The 17,649-nt window shown below is 46.5% G+C and overlaps 1 protein-coding gene across 3 annotated transcripts in view; it reads right to left on the reverse strand.

Annotated features, from left to right (window-relative positions):
* Window positions 1–17,649, reverse strand: part of helz2a (helicase with zinc finger 2a) — a 138,099-nt gene that overhangs the window by 22,521 nt on the left and 97,929 nt on the right. For 2 of the 3 annotated variants that reach the window (XM_038803190.1, XM_038803191.1), the window contains 3 exons: window positions 8,487–8,679; window positions 5,966–6,100; window positions 2,749–2,970 (listed from right to left, as the gene is read on the reverse strand). In XM_038803190.1, the coding sequence (XP_038659118.1) occupies window positions 2,749–2,970; window positions 5,966–6,100; window positions 8,487–8,679 (550 nt within the window). Of the gene's footprint in view, window positions 1–2,748; window positions 2,971–5,019; window positions 5,155–5,965; window positions 6,101–8,486; window positions 8,680–17,649 lie in introns of those variants that run through there. The other variant, XM_038803192.1, reaches the window with a different exon arrangement.

The following is a 17,649-nucleotide window of genomic DNA, read 5'->3' on the forward strand; positions in this document are numbered from 1 at the left end:
AAGAGAAAACTGAAAATCTCCCAGAAAAAAACATATTCATAGAGTGCTTTTCACAACCACTGGATGTTCTAAAACACTTTACAGCCAGTGAAGTACATTTTGAAGTGTAGTCACTGTCGTCAGTTTAAGTATCATTAAATTCTGAAACACAAAACCCAGACCCCACAGTTTAAATCCTGACCTCCACAGTTCCGACGAGAGGGAGAGATCATTCCAGAAAGCAGGAAGGTAGGGGCACAGGAAATTATCCGGTGTTAAAGTGTGTCGCAGCAACTCATTTGCGCTCAGCAATGGGATCTATTCCATCACTGGAGTAGGCAGAAGATACCTTGGTTTGATGTCTCCTCTGGAAGGTAGTGCATTGCCCCCTGAATACTGCACTGGAGCACCAGCCATGAATTTTGTGTCCAGGTCCTAAAGCAGGACTCAAACCCTCATGATTCAGAGGACAGGAAGCCACTGACAGAGCCACAGCTAACACACATAGTCTGAAATGGAATTCAGCCAATACGGCAGTACACAAATACCTTACACTTTTTTTTGAATAAAGTGTACAATGCTACCTATAAAACATCTGCTGCCTTTGTAAAAGCAATGACTTCTGAGGTCCCCAAATTCTGGCTGTACATTTTCAAGAACAGTAAATTGCCCAAGAACTGATAATCCTCGAAGCAAAGATTACATTCAAAAACCCTAAAGGACAAGGTAATGTATTTTCTGGTGGCTAATTCTTTTGTTTCTCCTACTAGATCAATGGATAATGTGATGTCAAAAACAGAAACAATTATTCCACTGCTCTCTTGGCCTTACTGTCAGAACTTGGACCTCCATATTCTTCAGTTCACCCAAACCCCAGCAGCATCTATCCAATATCTCACAAAATTTCACTTGTCCATCATGTGTGTACTTGCCCAAATTTAATATTCGCATCCTTGTGTTAAAATATCTTTGTGGCTTCACTTCTCCTATCTCTGTTTTTACGTGACCTTTTGCAGCCTTCCGACATCAAGCACCAAATTCTCTGTACTGGATTTTCAGAGTAACCAAAATGGCAGATAGGCCAAACCAGATCTCAGCCAAGCCATTTGAACTCAGAGAGTGATGCCATTTTTGCTGGAGCAAGTGCCTTATCCCAAAGAAAGGGCATTAAAATCACGAGAGAAGTTGTGAATGCTCAGGGGGGTTGATAAGGTTTGTAAAACTGTCAAACTGCCAAGTTATTTAAATGGCGAGCCCTTTAAAAATTGAAAAAGACTACTTGCCTGCCTATGTCTGTGAGTAGAAAAAAATCTAATCCAGCAGTTTCAATATTGTTTGTTGGTGTAACCCTAAGTGCTATCATTGTAGCATTTTAAATGCTTGACTGTATGCTCACTGTCTGATTGGCAGCTCCAAAGGGTTATTAAAAGATTAGCTGTTGTTGATGTGGGGTTTAGAATACATATTTTGTTTAATAAGTACTTGAAGGGGGCTCACTGTATTGATTAGCCTTTCATGAATAATAGTTCTTTTTTAATAGGGGCAATTTAGCATATCCAATCCACCTAACCAACACATCTTTGGACTGTGGGAGGAAACTGGAACACCCGGAGGAAACCCACGCAGACACGGTCAGAATGTGCAAACTCCACACAGACAGTCACCTGAGGTCAGAATCGAACACGGGTCCCTGGCATTGTGAGGCAGCAGTGCTAACCAGTGTGCCACCCGAGAGTTTTTTTTATACAATGATGTCTGTATAGATCCTTAGAGCTTTATTTTATTTCATCTCAGCATGACTCCTGAGGTCTGTTCATGGTGGATACTGGGTCAGATACTGGGCATGGAGGATGTAAGGCAAATGCTGGTTGGTGTTGGGTGTCAGTTGGCACTGGATGGCATAGGGTCTATAAAGGGGCTATGGTAGTGGGTGGGGGCAAGGGTTGGCATGGAGGGTATTAAAGGCCATTAAGGGTGGGTGGAGGCACGAGTTGGAATTAATTGGCATGGGGGATGTGCAGCAGAGTGAAGGGAATGGGGGCTGAGGGCTGCAGGTCATAATGTTTCATGCAAGAAAACAAATGGGACAATATCCCAGAGAACTAACACACTCGGCAACCCCTGTGGCTACCTCAGATCTCTATCAGGAAGTAGCAGACCCATGCCCATCCCACACCTGTCCCCCGCAGAATGAAGATCCCACCATTCAGGAAAATTTTTCCTGAGCCGGATGCAGCAAGCCTGGAAATTTCCCAACTTGTCCTACCTGGCTCAAGAGCAAAAACCCAGGCCTTTGTGAAATGTTTTGGAATGTCAAAGTTGCTATCTAATAGCAACTTGCCAAAACTACCTAGTTTGCAAGATATGGGGATTTGTTGATAAATTATAAAACGAGATGTTGGTTCAGAATAGTGGCTTAGCCACTGGTATTGCAGTGTATAAACTACTTTTACTATAGAACTATTCAGGACTCCTTCAGCTGCAAATGAAGAATTTGTTATTATTAGCTTTATCCTTAGTAATAAGCAGCTTATGTATCTTTAAGAAGAATATTAAAGCATTATTTTTTGCTTATAATAATATTTATTATAAATAAGAAATGTACTTATAGCTGTAATATAAACAAAATTCAAAAGGAAAACAGAAATATGACTAATATTCAAACAATAGACAATCCTAAATAAATGTTCTTGTGGTTATCAGGTGCAGCCTCTATTACATGTTTCCTATTACATTCTTTTTACAATATAATTGTGGTTTACTACTCACAGCCTTTTCAGCCTCCATCTTGTTTGCTCTAGAATTCTCATTTCCCTCTTCAGTCGAAACCATCAAACTAATTTCATCTCCCAACACATGTCCAAAGATAATTGGGCAAATCTTCTTTCCACGATGACAGAAGAGGCTGAGGGGGCGTCGTGCAATCATGACATCAGTTTTCAGTCTCCCTTGATAAAACATTTTAGAGGGAAACTCGCAAATTTCTTGGTGCTAAAAAATTAAATAATAAACTTCAATTTTAATCATTTTACAAGTAGTGAAAAACTGTGCACAGTTATACAAAATTCCACAACAAGAAAATATAGGACCAAAGGGGCCATTCGACCTACTTCTTCAGATACACCATATACAAACTACTTTTTACAAAATTCTTTCTGCTAATAATTATCTGTTTTGTACTCACACGGAATCTTTCATTATAATACTTCATGGAAGAAAGTTTGGCTTTGAGGCAATTAACCATGGGTAAATTTTCCAAGCACAGTATTTTCAGTATTAAATTATTCCAGAAAATGAGTCAAACAAAATGCTAAACAAGTTTCCAGTTGATGGGAGGAGAAATGAATTGGCACCCTAAAATATATATTTCTTGGGGGTCGTTTTGCGGGATTGAAGGAGCTGGGAGCAAAGTATGGGCTGGAGCAGGGAGAAATATTTACGTACATGCAGGTTTGAGATTTTGCCAGAAAGGAGATACAGAGCTTCCCAGTAGAGCCGGCTTCCACATTGCTAGAGGAGGTGCTGACGTCAGGGGGACTGGAGAAGGGGGTAGTATCGGTGGTTTACGGGGCTATTTTGGAGGAGGTGAAGGCGCCACTGGAAGGGATCAAGGCAAAGTGGAAGGAAGAGTTGGGAGAGGAGGGGTTCTGGGGCGGGATTCACCCCTACCTGGTGGGGCGGGGGGTCCCAGCGGGACGGAGTGGCGTGAACCACTCTGGCGTCGGGCCACCCCAAAGGTGCGGAATCCTCCACACCTTCGGGGGCTAGGCCCGCCCCGGAGTGGTTTGTGCACCGCCGGCTGGTGGGAAAGGGGCTTGGCGCCGTGCCAACCAGTGCCAAAGGGCCTCCTGGCCGGTGCGAGTCGGCACATGCGCGGGAGCGCCAGCGCGTGCTGGCGTCATCCCTGCGCATGTGCAGAGGGATTCGCTTCCGCACCGGGAATGGCGGAGGACCACAGCCTCCGGTGCGAAAGGATAGAGTGGCCCCACGGCATAGCCCCGCCCGCGGATCGGTGGGCCCCGATTGCGGGCCAGGCCACCGTGGGGGCACCACCCCCCTCCCGGGGCCAGATCCCCCTGCGCCCCCCCAAGAACCCCGGAGCCCGCCCGCGCCGCCGGGTCCCGCCGGTAAGGGACCGACTCTAATTTACGCCGGCGGGACTAGCAACGAACGGGCGCACCTTACAAGGGCGAGGATGAGCCGGCCCTTTGAGGGGGTAGAAGATGTGTGTGAACGTTGCGGGGGGGTGGGGGGGGGGGGGGGGGGGGAGGGGCGCGCAAACCACGTTCATATGTTTTGGTCCTGTCTAAAGCTGGAGGATTACTGGAAGGAGGTGTTTAGGGTAATCTCTAAAGTGGTGCATGTGAAACTGGACCCGGGCCCTCGGGAGGCCATATTCGGGTTGTCAGACCAGCTGGGATTGGAAACGCGGAGGCAGATGTTGTAGTCTTCGCCTCATTAATCGCCCGAAGACGGATCCTGTTAGGGTGGAGATCAACCTCTCCACTCTGTGCCCTGGAGTGGCGGGGGTACCAGCTGGAATTCTTAACGCTTGAAAAGGTCAAATTTGAACTGAGGGGAAGGATGGAGGGGTTCTACAATTCATGGGCGTTATTCATTATGCACTTTCAAGAATTGGGGGCTGGGAGGGTTGGGGAGAGGGACTGTGTGTGTTAATGGTGACTATGGGTGATTACTGATTCCTTTTTGTCATTTGTTTATGTTAACATGCGGGCCAATGTTTGGGATTTGGTGGGAGGGTGGGATCATTATTATTGATATGGGGATTGACATTACATTCTGATTATTGTTTATTGTTGGGTGTAAATTTGGGAGAAAATGTAAAAAAGGAGAATAAAAAATATTTTTTAATAATCAAGTGTTTCCAGTTTGCATTAGGTTTTCACCCAATGATAATTTTTTTAATTATTCCACAATATTTCACTGCTTTTTATTCATCAAGGCTCAATTTTTAATTGAGTATAATTTGTGAGGAAATTAGAAATTTGCAAGCAGTTGTCCACACTGACCATAGTTTTGAAGCCTGTGATTTCTGGAGACAGTTCCTAACTGTAAGAGAAACATGTTCCCAGTTTCTGGGAAGGGTTTGTAAATTGAAATTCCTGGCTGTGACATCATATTTCTTAGAAATCAGCCTATGGTGTACACAGGTTTCTGGGGAAAGAGAAACGGGGGGTACAAAATAAGAACCAGGTTCAAAGGTCAAATTTCAGCCTGTGGTCAGAACAGGCATCACTCTTAAAGTTCAGGGGGGGAGGTTAGCAGGCAGAGAATAGTACAGTGGCTGTGAAAGTGTGAGCGTGAGACAACTACGGTAGAATAAAATCATGGCACAGCTGTTGAAGGAGAGAAAAAAATGCTGATTCCAGAAGCAGAACTGTGAAGGACCCGGAAAAGTGTGCCATTTGGCTCGTTGTACCCGTGGATCCTGGGAGAGGTAAATCTGCTGTTGAATGGGACTACAGGTGTAATTCCTGGGTGAATAAAATACCTGAAACTCTACCTGGGAATAACAGAGTTTTGCGTGAATTCAAGGTTGAGGCTGATGCCATGTATGCTGAGGGGACTGCCAGAGGAAATTATGAGTTGTTGTATGTTCTATTTCAAAATTAAAATCAAGCATCAATGCACATTGAACAGAGTGCTGAAATAGTGATCTCTCCATGCCAAGATGCCTGTAGAACTCACTGTTTATAATGAGACAAGAGTTGCATATGGCCTCCCAGAAGAAGAATATGAAGGGAAAAGTTTCTGCGGTAGAATTTACCTGTGAATTCATGTTCAATTTATGTTGATTTTGGTTTGATGGCTATAGAGTTTTTTTTGAAGTGTAATCATGTCCATTGCTTTCTTCCAGTGGGCTCATTTGTGAAGTTTGGTTCTTTTATGTTATTGGTCTCCATGGAGACCAATTATATTCAACGTTAAGTGATGCATTACTACCATCTGGGCAACTAATACTTACCATCCGATACTGCACGTCAAGCATCCATGCTCGTTGAACATAGCGCTCAAATAGTGATTTCTCCATGCCAAGACGCCTGCAGAACTCATTGTTTATAATGGGACGGAGTTGCATATGGTCTCCCAGAAGAACAATCTGAAAAGAAAAGCACAAGTTTTACATTAAAGTAACTGAAATTAAGTAGACTTTGATTTCTTCCATAGCCAATGCAGTTTAATGCATAAGCATTAAAGTTGTAAAATCCTTTCTGCCTGAATTTCTGTACAGTGGACCAACACAGGTAAGGCACAGGGACAGGAAAATCTATTCCACCTGTTAGATTACCAGACCAGAAAGACCTAGGAGCTGAATTTTTCCGCTTCCCGGCCACCCCACCCATGACCTGCATGTTTTCTGGTGGTGGAGGCAACTCGTCATTGGCCATCGGTGGGGATCCTCTGGTCCCACCAATGTCTACGGAATTCTGCGTGGCTGGTTTAGCACACTGGGCTAAATCGCTGGCTTTGGAAGCAGACCCAGGCAGGCCAGCAGCACTGGTTCAATTCCCGTACCAGCCTCCCCGAACAGACGCCGGAATGTGGCGACTAGGGGCTTTTCACAGTAACTTCATTTGAAGCCTACTTGTGACAATAAGCGATTTTCATTCATTCATTCATTTTCATTTCATTTCACTAGTCCAGCCGCAGGGGAACCCGTCACAGGGGGATCGCCTTCAGTGGGACCGGAAGACCCTACCAGTGGGAAGGGCTGGAAAATCTCACCCTCGATTTGATACCACCAACTCTCTGATCGCTCATTTAATTGCAGAGCAGAACCCATGCCCAAGAAGAAAATTTCAATTATTTCTTCTTTTTCGCCTAAGATTTAGAGAATTACGACCTCTTGAATTTGAACATGTGCTTTCTGAATAAGTGAAAATAAATTGTGCATCATGTCAGAATAAAATATTACAAATCTGAAGAAACTAATCCCGACCTAGTCCAGAGCTTATGCAGCAAATTAAATCACTTTGCTGGGCCCATTCAATAAAATTGTCAGCGACATTGAGATTAAGGGCGTGATTCAGCGACCCCGTTGCACCCAGCATGGATCTGGACACAGTGGGTGAATCGTGTGTGAGCCCCAAATCGGGCTCCGTGCTGGGCACCGGTCCAATCATGAGTCACCTGACTTACTCCCACTGGCGTGATCTGGATCTTGCCCTCTCTGGGCGAGATTCAGATCTGAATATTTAAATTTGCCTAATTACTCGTTTAAATACTCAGACACCGGATAACCGGGTAGCACTGCCAGGGTACCAGAGGCACTGCCAGGTGTCAGACTTGCTGTGGCAAGGTGACCGGGTGCCAGGTTGGGACTGTCAGGGGTAGGGATGGATGGGGGGAGGGGGAGGTGAGGGGAGGTTCCCAGAGGCTTCAGCTGACCAGCAGGAAATCCCTCTCTAAGTGCAGCATCAGGGGGAGAAATTCCCCAAGGTTAAAAAAAGGGCAAAGTACCGCTAGACAGCGGGATGTTTCTCAGCGCTGCAGCCGCCAAGAAGCGCCCGCTAAAAGCGCCCAACAGCGGACTTTAACTTAATTCCGCTGAATTACGTCCTAAGTTTTTTTTAACAGTGGACTACCTTTTCTTCTGATGTTTTTTATTAAAGGCTAGTCAAGGGTCATGCCATGTGATGTGTTTAAAAACAGACAGGGGTGACCTTGCAAAAGAAACAAAGGAAATGGCAGACTTTTTAATTAATTTGCATCAACCTCCACAGTAGAGCAAGAGGATATTACATAGCAACAGAGTAAAAGGCGTGCAGATGAAAAAATCTAAACCGATTAGTGAGCCAACATGGGTTTTTAAAAGGGAAGTCATGTCGAATGCTACAGCAGGTTTGAATCAACGGAAAAGATAAATTAAAAAGATAAATTAAAAAGATAAAGAAGAAACACCATCCAACTCAAAACCCACATGACATCACCCTGGGTCTCGAACTCGCCAAATCTTGTCCATTTCACCGAAGGAGGACAAGTGACTTGCAGCTCCCAAGGTTAAAAGTAATTAAATTACAACTTTTGAACAGATTTTATTTGCAGCAATCTTATTTTCAATTATTTTGAAATGTGGTTTAAAATTTTCTTGATTTATTTAAACTACTTTAGGTCTGAAAGACTGTCAGCTCCACAAATTACTGTAAGATGAACTAAGGTGGGATATGGGGATGACAGTGGACCGTCACGAACATTAACATTGCTGGCATAAATCATGAACATATAAACAAAAGTATTGCAGCAAAATCTACTTCTCTTCTTTGAGGCAGTAACTAAACATTTGACAATTTTCTATCCGCCACTTTAATTACTTCTTCAAACATTCTCCTCGGGCTTTGACATCTGGAAAGATCAACCTTGGCTCAGAGGACCAATACTGACATGGATCTGCTCATTTCATTCTCCCAATAAAAAAAGAGAAATTAAAATTGATGGTTTGCAATCTATTAATAAAGATATTTCAGTGCAAAAGCATTTCAACTTACCTGATCTGCATGTTTATGTGCAACAATAGGGATTAACAATTCTGGTTCTGTACACATCGCACTCTCATCCACCAACACCTGTCGCACACTAATTTGTTTTAGAAAATAGCTGGAAGAAGAGGCACATGTGCAAAGGATGACGTCATGCTTTTTGAGTTCATGGTTTCGTGCGTCAGAGAGCAATCTCTTGTATCTAGGAAATTATTCCAACAGTTAGACCAATGTATAAACTTTATAGCTTACTATTGTGATCACCTAACATAGCTTCAACAGGAGGCACATGGAAACTCCAGAGAAATAAAAGAGTGGGAGACTCTTATGGAGATTCACTCCTCTAGAATCATGGAATTCCCATCGAGTCTGCACCGAGGTTAGGGGTACCGGTGAAGAGATCAAGAGTTTTCGCACACTTAAGAGTTTAAAGTCTGGTGTGGTGATGCTGCAGGAGACCCATTTGAGGGTGAAGGATCAGGTGAGACTCAGGAAGAGTTGGATGAGTGAGGTATTTCATTCGGGCTTTGATAGTAGGGCTTGGGGGATAGTGATATTGGTGGACAAGAGGGTGAGGTTTCAGATGGAGGAGGTGGTAGCTGACAGAGGGGCAGGTATGTGGTAGTGAGGGCAGCACGGTGGCGCAGTGGGTTAGCCCTGCTGCCTCACGGCGCCGAGGTCCCAGGTTTAATCCTGGCCCTGGGTCACTGTCCGTGTGGAGTTTGCACATTCTCCCCGTGTTTGCGTGGGTTTCGCCCCCACAACCCAAAACAAAATGTGCAGACTAGGTGGATTGGCCACGTTAAATTGCCCCTTAATTGGAAAAAGTTAATTGGGTACTCTTAAAAAAAAAAAATTTTTTTTTAAAAAGGTATGTGGTAGTGATAGGTGCATTAGAGGGGAAGTTGGTGGCGCTGGCAAGCGTATATGGCCCCAACTGGGACAATGAGGGGTTTGTGAAGAGGGCACTAGTTGCCCTCCTGAATTTGGATACCCATGAGCTGATGGTACGGGGGTACTGGAACGTATTGTTGGACCCTGAGGTGGACAGGTCTCAGCCATGCTCGCTGACCCAGTCGAGGGTGGGGGAAGCAAAAGATTCGGCAGGGCTCATAAGGGATATGGGAGGAGAGGACACGTGGTGGTTCCTGCATCCAAGGGATCGAGAGTATTTCGTTTTCTTCCCAGTGCACAGGGTGTATTCGAGGATTGACTTTATTGTGGTGGGAAAGGCGCTGTTGGCTGGAGTTAAGAGGTCGGAGAACTCAGCAATTGTGATTTCAGATCATGCTCTGCACTTGATGGATATGGTTTTGGAGAAGAGGCAGCCCAGAGGCCAGGATAGAGAATGGATGTAGGATTATTTGCGAACCGTGACAAGGTCGGGAAGGTGATGGAGGAGTAAGTGGGGTTTAATTGCACAGGGGAGATCTTGCGGTTGGTGGTCTGGGAGGCTCTCAAGACCATGGTGAGGGGGGAGGTGGTCTCTTTTAAGGCTAAGGTGAGGAGGGAGATGTCTGATAGAAGAGATTTTGGAGGTAAGTGGGGGACTCGGACCCGGGTCTCCTGGCAAAGAGAAAGGAGTTGCAAGCAAGGTTCAACCTATTGTCCATGGGGAAAACGGTGCATCAATTGAGAAGGGCAAGGGGGGCTGTCAATGAGTGTGGGGAGAAGGCAGGACGTATGTTGGCTGGTCAGACCCAGAGGGAGACCGAGGCAAGGGAGATCATTCGGGTGTGGGACAAGGCGGGAGGGGTTGATGGTGGCTCCAGATCAGATTAATAAGGTGTTCACAGAATTTTATAGGGACCTGTATAGGTCAGAGCCGCAGGAGGAGGAGCGGGAGATGAAGGAGTTTCTGGAGTGTCTGAAGTTGGGGGAGGTAGAGATGGCAGGGTTGGAGGAGCCGTTGGGGGAGCAGGAGGTGAAGGTGGTGATTGGGAGGATGCAGGCAGGGAAGGCGGTAGGGCCCGATAGATTTCCAATCTAATTTTATAAAAATTTAAGGACAAGTTGGCACTGTCGCTGGTGGGAATGTTTAAGGACGGGTTGGATAGGGGTAAGCTTCCATCTCACTGTTATTAAAGAAGGAAAAGGATCCGATGGGGTATGGGTCGTATAGGCCCATATCTCTGCTGAATGTAAATGCCAGGATACTGGCAAAGGTGTTGGTGTTAAGGTTGGAAGTGTGTCTCCTAAAGGTGATTGGGGAGGACCAGACCGAGTTCGTAAAGGGAAAAGTGGAAGTTGCTGAATCTGGTGCTTTCTCTGGAAAAGGGGAGGGAGACTGAGTTGGTGGTAGCAATGGATGTGGAAAAGGTGTTTGATCTGGTGGAGAGGAGTTATTTGATGGCGGTACTGTAGAAATTCGGATTGAGCCAAAGTTTATGCCATGGGTACAGCTGCTATAAAAGGAGCCGATGTCGAGCATGCACACAAACAGTATTAATTAAGGGTATTTTCATTGCATCGGGTAAGAGGCAGGCATGCCCCATGTCTCCCCTTCTGTATACATCAGCCATACAGCCCTTGGCCATTGTGCTGAGGAACTCGGGGTTGTGAAGGGAATAATGAGGGGTAGGAGTGGGGGGGGGGGGGGTGGAACATAGGGGCCGGGATTCTCCGAGCCCCTGCGCCGAAATCACGCTCGGCGCGGGGGCGGAGAATGAGGTCTCAGATGCATGGTGCCGGGATGCAATTCTCCACAGACTGGAGAATCGTCGGGAGCCGGGCGTGCGCGGTCGACATGCCGCAGGTCGGTGGCCATTGAAAGAGGCCGCTGCGGCGATTCTAAGCAATCGATTGGCTGAGTTCCCGCCAAATTCCGCCGCCGTGGTTTCAACCTGGTCCCACCCAGCGGGAGCTCGGACTCGCGGCCGCATTGGCCATCCTGGTTGTGGGGGGGATCAGATTCATGGGGGGGTCTCCACGACGGACAGGCCGCGATCGGGGGCTACCGATCGGCGGGGACGCGGGATCTGGGGGTGGGGGTGGGGCAATCTTCTTCCGTGCTGGCACGCTGTGTGGCTCCGCCATGTTGTGCTATGGCCGGCATGAAAATGGTCTCCGCGCACATGCACGGACCCGCAGCCGACTGGTGCATGCATACCCGGTCCCGCAGCTGGAAGTGCAGGGCCCTGTATCGTCAGCAGGAGCTGCACGGCGCATGGGGCCCTGCTCTCCCTCTTAAAACCAGAGAATCACTCCGGACGTTTTGAAAAAAGTCTGGAGTGATTCGCGCCAGTTTTCCGGCGGGAGTGGGGCGATGGCCCCATTTTCAGAGAATCCCAGCTAGGGTGTCCCTATACGCAGGTGATTCGTGGCTGTATATTTCGGAGCCGAGCACGCCGGTGAGGAGTATAATCGATCTGCTCCAGAGATTTGGGACATTTTTGGAGTACAAACTGAATTTAGGGAAAAGTAAGTATTTTGTGGTCTCCCCTCCGTTAGTGGGAGCGGGGGATGGGGGGAGGGGCTGCCATTTTGCCTGGTAGTGACTCATTTTAGGCGTTTGGGGGTGCAGGCAGCCAGGATTTGGCAGGGTGGGGAGGGCGGATTGCTGAGGTGGAACAATCGCCCTCTGTCGTCGGCGGGCCAGGTGCGAGAAGTTAAAATTAATGTTTTTCCGCAATTCTTGTTTTTGTTTCAATGCCTGCCGGTCTCTGCGCCCAAGTCCTTTCTCGGGGCGTGGACAGGTTGGTCTTCTCGTTTTTTGGGGGGGGGAAAGTTGGCCAGGATTAGGAGGATGACACTGCAGAAGGGACAGCAGGCGGGGAAGGAGGGTGGTTCAGCCTCCCAAATATGTTGTATTATTATTGGGCGGCAAATGCAGAGAAGGTGCGGGGCTGGAGCAGGGTGGAGGGGCTCTGTGGGTAGCGATGGAGGTGGGCTCTTGTCGGGAGTCGGAGTTGTGGGCGCTGGCCCCAGGGAAGTATTCAGTGAGCCTGGTGGTGGTGACCACATTGAGTATTTGGAGGTAGTTTCGACAGCACTTTTAGCTGGGGGTCAGGTCAGGGGGGATACCGATTAGGGGGAATCATGGGTTCGAGCCAGAGAGGATGAATGTGAGGTTTTGGGGATGGGAATAGAGGGTGATTAAGGAAATTAAGGATTTGTTCATGGTGGGGGGGGGGTGTCGATTTGTGAGTTTGGAGTAGCTGGGCAAGCGGTATGGGCTGGCACGGGGGGGAAACTTTTAGGTATATGCAGGCGCAGGACTTTGCAAGGAAGGTTTCCCAACCTTCACGATAGAGCCTACCTCCTTGCTATTGGAGACGGTGCTGTCGGGGGGGGGGGGGGGGGGGGGGGGGGTGAGTGTCGTCTCTGCAATTATTGGAGGAGGATGGGGTGTCTTTGAAGGATGTTAAGACGAAGCGAGAGGAAGAGCTGGGGGTGGTGCTGGAATAGAGATCGTGGTGCGAGGTGCTGTTGAGGATGAACTTTGTGCGTGAGGTTGGGGCTGATACAGCTGAAGGTCGTGTACAGGACGCACCTTACAAAATCAAGGATGAGCTGGCTGTTCGAGGGGGAGGAGGATGTCTGTAAATGGTCTGGGAGGGGCCCTGCGAACCATGTTCATATGTTTTGGTCCTGTCCAAAGCTGGAAAGGTTTTACAGGACGGTGTTCAGTACAATCTCGGGGGGTCTTACACATATATATGGAGCCCGGTCTCCAAGAAGAGTAGCAGACCTGCCGGAGCTGCAGGCGACTGTGGTGGCAGATGTTTAGCCTTCACCTCGCTGATTGCCCGCAGGTGGGTCTTGTTGGGGTGGAGGTCAGTTTCTCTGCCCTGTGCCTTGGTGTGGCGGTGGGACATGCTCGATATTTTGACCCTGGAGAAGGTGAAGTTTGTGGTGAGGGGAAAAGCTACAATAATCTACAATTATTGGGGTTTGTTCATCCTGCACTTTTGGGAGATGGTTACTGTTGACTGTTGAGGGGGGGGTGGGATTTTTGGGGGTGTTTTGTTTTGTATTGCAAAATTGTTGAAAATTTGCTGAATAAAAATACTTTTGAAAAGTCCTCCAGTCGTTCAATTTTAACACGAAAGGTCAAAGAAAAGACTTCTACCATAGAATCAAATAACTAAAATGACTGCCTACTGTTTTGAAACTCATTGAAAAAGGGTGTGCCAACACATCCTAAACTACAAGATAAAAAGAAACTAGAAATTCTCAATCTCTTTTGCAAAAATCTGAAACTTTTGATTGCACTTGTGCCATCTTTAAGGAATCATAGTCCAAATCACTGACGTCAGAAAGGTGCCAGCCCCATACAATGTACAAACTAGCATTTCAATGCCACTGAGAAAACCATGATGTGGAGATGCCGGCGTTGGACTGGGGTGAGCACAGTAAGTCTTACAACACCAGGTTAAAGTCCAACAGGTTTGTTTCAAATCACTAGCTTTCGGTGCACTGCTCCTTTCTCAGGTGAATGAAGAGGTGGGTTCCAGAAACATATATATAGACAGAGTAATCTTGCAGGTGATTAAGTCTTTACAGGTCCAGACGGAGCAACAGGAGCGAGGGATAAAAACAGGTTAAAGAGGTGTGAATTGTCTCAAGCTGGGATAGTTGGCAGGATTTTGCAAGCCCAGGCCAGATGGTGGGGGGTGAATGTAATGCAACATGAATCCAAGGTCCCAATTGAGGCAGCACTCATGTGTGCGGAACTTGGCTATAAGTTTCTGCTCAGCGATTCTGCGTTGTCGCGCGTCCTGAAGGCCAGCTTGGAGAATGCTTACCCAAAGATCAGAGCTAAATGCCCTTGACTGGTGAAGTGTTCCCCGACTGGAAGTGGACAATCCTGCCTGGCGATTGTCGCGCGATGTCCGTTCATCCGTTATCGCAGCGTCTGCATGGTCTCGCCAATGTACCACGCTTCGGGACATCCTTTCCTGCAGCGTATGAGGTAGACAACGTTGGCCGAGTCGCACCAGTATGTACCACATACCTGGTGGGTGGTGTTCTCACGTCTAATGGTGGTACCCATGTCAATGATCTGGCACGTCTTGCAGAGATTGCCATGGTAGGGTTGTGTGGTGTCATGGTTGCTGTTCTGAAGGCTGTGTAGTTTGCTGCAAACAATGGTTTGTTTGAGGTAGCGCGGGTGTTTGAAGGCAAGTAGTGGGGGTGCAGGATGTTCATCTTCATCAATGACGTGTTGAAGGCTGTGAAGATGTTTTAGTTTCTCCGCTCCAGGGAAGTACTGGACGACGAAAGGTATTCTGTCGGTAATTACCTGCAAAGACTCACATTCAAAGTATCACCTTGCATCTTTGACTTTGTCTATATATATGTTTCTGGAACCCACCTCTTCATTCACTTGAGGAAGGAGCAGTGCTGCAAAAGCTAGTTATTCGAAACAAACCTGTTGGACTTTAACCTGGTGTTGTAAGACTTCTTATAGAGAAAACCCTCCTCACTGGTCATCAATAATGAAGAAATCACATCAAGGTGGATAGAAAATCACATCAGCACTCAGGCACATGCTTTGTAAAATGCTCAGCAGAAACACAGATGGAACTGCAGACTCTTGGCACACAATGTGGATGAAAGAGGGGCTATGGTTGGAACAGTACTAAGCTTTATCAACAACTCTCTATGCATGCCTGTTAGCTGGAAATGGGAAAAAATGATAAAAGCATATATTAATGATTGTTTTAGTAGTCTAATGATGCAGCTGGTTTCAGCAAACAAGAAAGATAAATTAAACCTGAGCTTTACTGAAGAGATAAAGAAGAACCAGCATCATCCAACTCAAATCCCACATATCATCACCCTGGGTCTCGAACTTCTCAAATCTTATCCTATTGACTGAAGCACGACTTGCAGCTCCCTAGGTCAAAAGTAATTAAATTACAATTTTTGAACATCTTTTCATGGCAGCGGTTTGATTCTAAATTAATTGGAAACCTCGTTGAAAATGTTCTTGATTTTTTAAAAAAGTACTTTAGGTCTGAAAAACTGTCAGCTCCACAAACTGCTGTAAAATGAACAAAGTGGGATGTGGGAGTGATGGTAGACCATCACTTACATCATCTTCGTTGACATTCCTGGCACACATCAGAAACATATAAACAGGGAATTACTTTTTAAATAATTAAAACCATTACAACAAAACAATTCATATAATAAAGTTGAAGACAACAGTTTCCTTAGTTACTGAAAATCAGCTGAATCAATTTTCCAGGGGATCTGGGCAGGTAGGCCAGAAATGTTCTCAGGAAAATTTACCTGTACTGTGCACCCTTCCATTTGCCCTGATTACATACTGGATGCAGAGGTTTCTTGTTTTGCTGTGGCATTCAGGATTTGGCAGATGGTAGAGAGAGCCCTGATTAATTATCAAGCGGCCCATTCAATAGCTGCCAGAGCACCGTTACGCAGAGGTCTCTCGGCAACAGGCTTGTTAGAGACCGATTCTACGGCCGGTCTGGTATGTCTGCCCAGCACATATCCGGAATCTCATCTCCAGCATGCAAATTAACCTGGGGGCTGGAAATCAGTGGAATGAAGGGGAATCTCTGTAACAGGCAGATGATCTGCCCTGCCAAAAATGTGTGTCAGGTATAGGCACACTCAGCCATTGCAGGCTGTTCTGTCAGAGAGTTAGATCTGTACCTCAAAGCTAAGTACCCCACTCTCACACTTCTTGACATCTTCTGCCAACAAAAACTTGTAATGTCAGACTAGAAAATTTCAATTGACTCAGTGTCAACAGCTTTTTTGGAAAGAGTTCCAGATGTCCACAACCCTATTTCGCGAAGAAAAAGTGCTTCCTGATTTTGGTCCTGAGGAATTTAACTCTAATTTAAAGATTGTGCCCACTTGTCCTGGATTTTTCTACCAGAGGATGTGATTTGCCTGCCTGTGCCCTATCAAACTATTTGCTTTTTTCAATAACTTGACCAAATCACCCATGATCCTTCTAAGCTCAAGAAGAAATAACCCAAGCTTATGAAACCTGCCCTTTAAGCCCTGGTGTCATTCTGTTGAATCTGCACTATACTCCACTCAATCCACATACTGGTGAAACATTGTGAGCCTTGGTCCCTTTATTTAGAAATCTTCTTTTAATTGAATGGAGGTTCCATCCTGCCCGACCTCCCTAACTGTTCGAGCGATCTGGAGGTAGGATGCCAATGCCAGAATGTGCTTCCTCCAACCTGGAGATAGTGCACCAAGGATCATGGACCTTGGAAGGCTTGACAGGGTGCCAAACCCACTCTCTGACTTTCCTAACATTCTCCTGCACCGCACTTCTCCCAACAACACACTTTGAAGCTTACTCATTGTTCTCGCTCAAGGAATCTCATATCCTTATCTGAACAGTCAACACTGACGCTCTTGTCCTCTTGCATCCATGCCTCAGTCACCCTCCACAAATTCTAACCTACCTTTTCTCCGCACAACCTATTACGAACACTCACTTCCCTACACTCTATTCTTCCAAGAGAAGACAGAATACAACTTGGCAGGAGGCAAAAACTTGGGGCCTATGGGCCCTCCAGTGAAATGCACCTTGTGGCCATTGGTAATGTATGCCTTCCTGCTCCACTGGGAAAGAGAACTTGTTAAAGGATATTGCAGATGTCGGCAGTGACTTGCATTGAGAGCCTGAGTCACCTGAAGCTCTAATGCTCAGAGATGTGGGGAGAACTGTTCCCCTGCCTGTAGACCCTATGTTTTGAGTCTTGTCTCCTTACAGCTGGATCGCAGTGTCCATCCCCTCTGCCTTCGGGGAGCACAGGGCTGAGAAGGCGGCACCTGCTTCTGCTCCTGGCGTTGTGACTTACACAAAGTTTACAATCACATGTAAAGCAGTTGAAATACTCTGAGTGCAGAAATATTTCAAACAACAGTCTCTCAATGGCCATAGCTGGAGTTCTTCTATGTAATTTGTCAAACCCTTCACAGCTTGCCAATTTCGCTGACCCTGGTGGCTTACTGACAGGTCTGGAATCATGGCCACTGGTCGGCAAATCCAGAAACAAAGACTACAAAGATCTTTAATTTGCATTTATCTTTATAACTTACCTGACAGATTCAAGGAGCTTTATTGCTCACCTACAAGCCTGTCCCACAGAAACCCAAAGTAAGGCAGGATTCCAAGATGGCATCAATTTTGGGGAACTCAATTCCCTGAATCCATGCAAATCCATCTCCA

The sequence above is a fragment of the Scyliorhinus canicula genome, chromosome 7, assembly GCF_902713615.1.
Source record: "Scyliorhinus canicula chromosome 7, sScyCan1.1, whole genome shotgun sequence".
Lineage (NCBI taxonomy): Eukaryota > Metazoa > Chordata > Chondrichthyes > Carcharhiniformes > Scyliorhinidae > Scyliorhinus > Scyliorhinus canicula.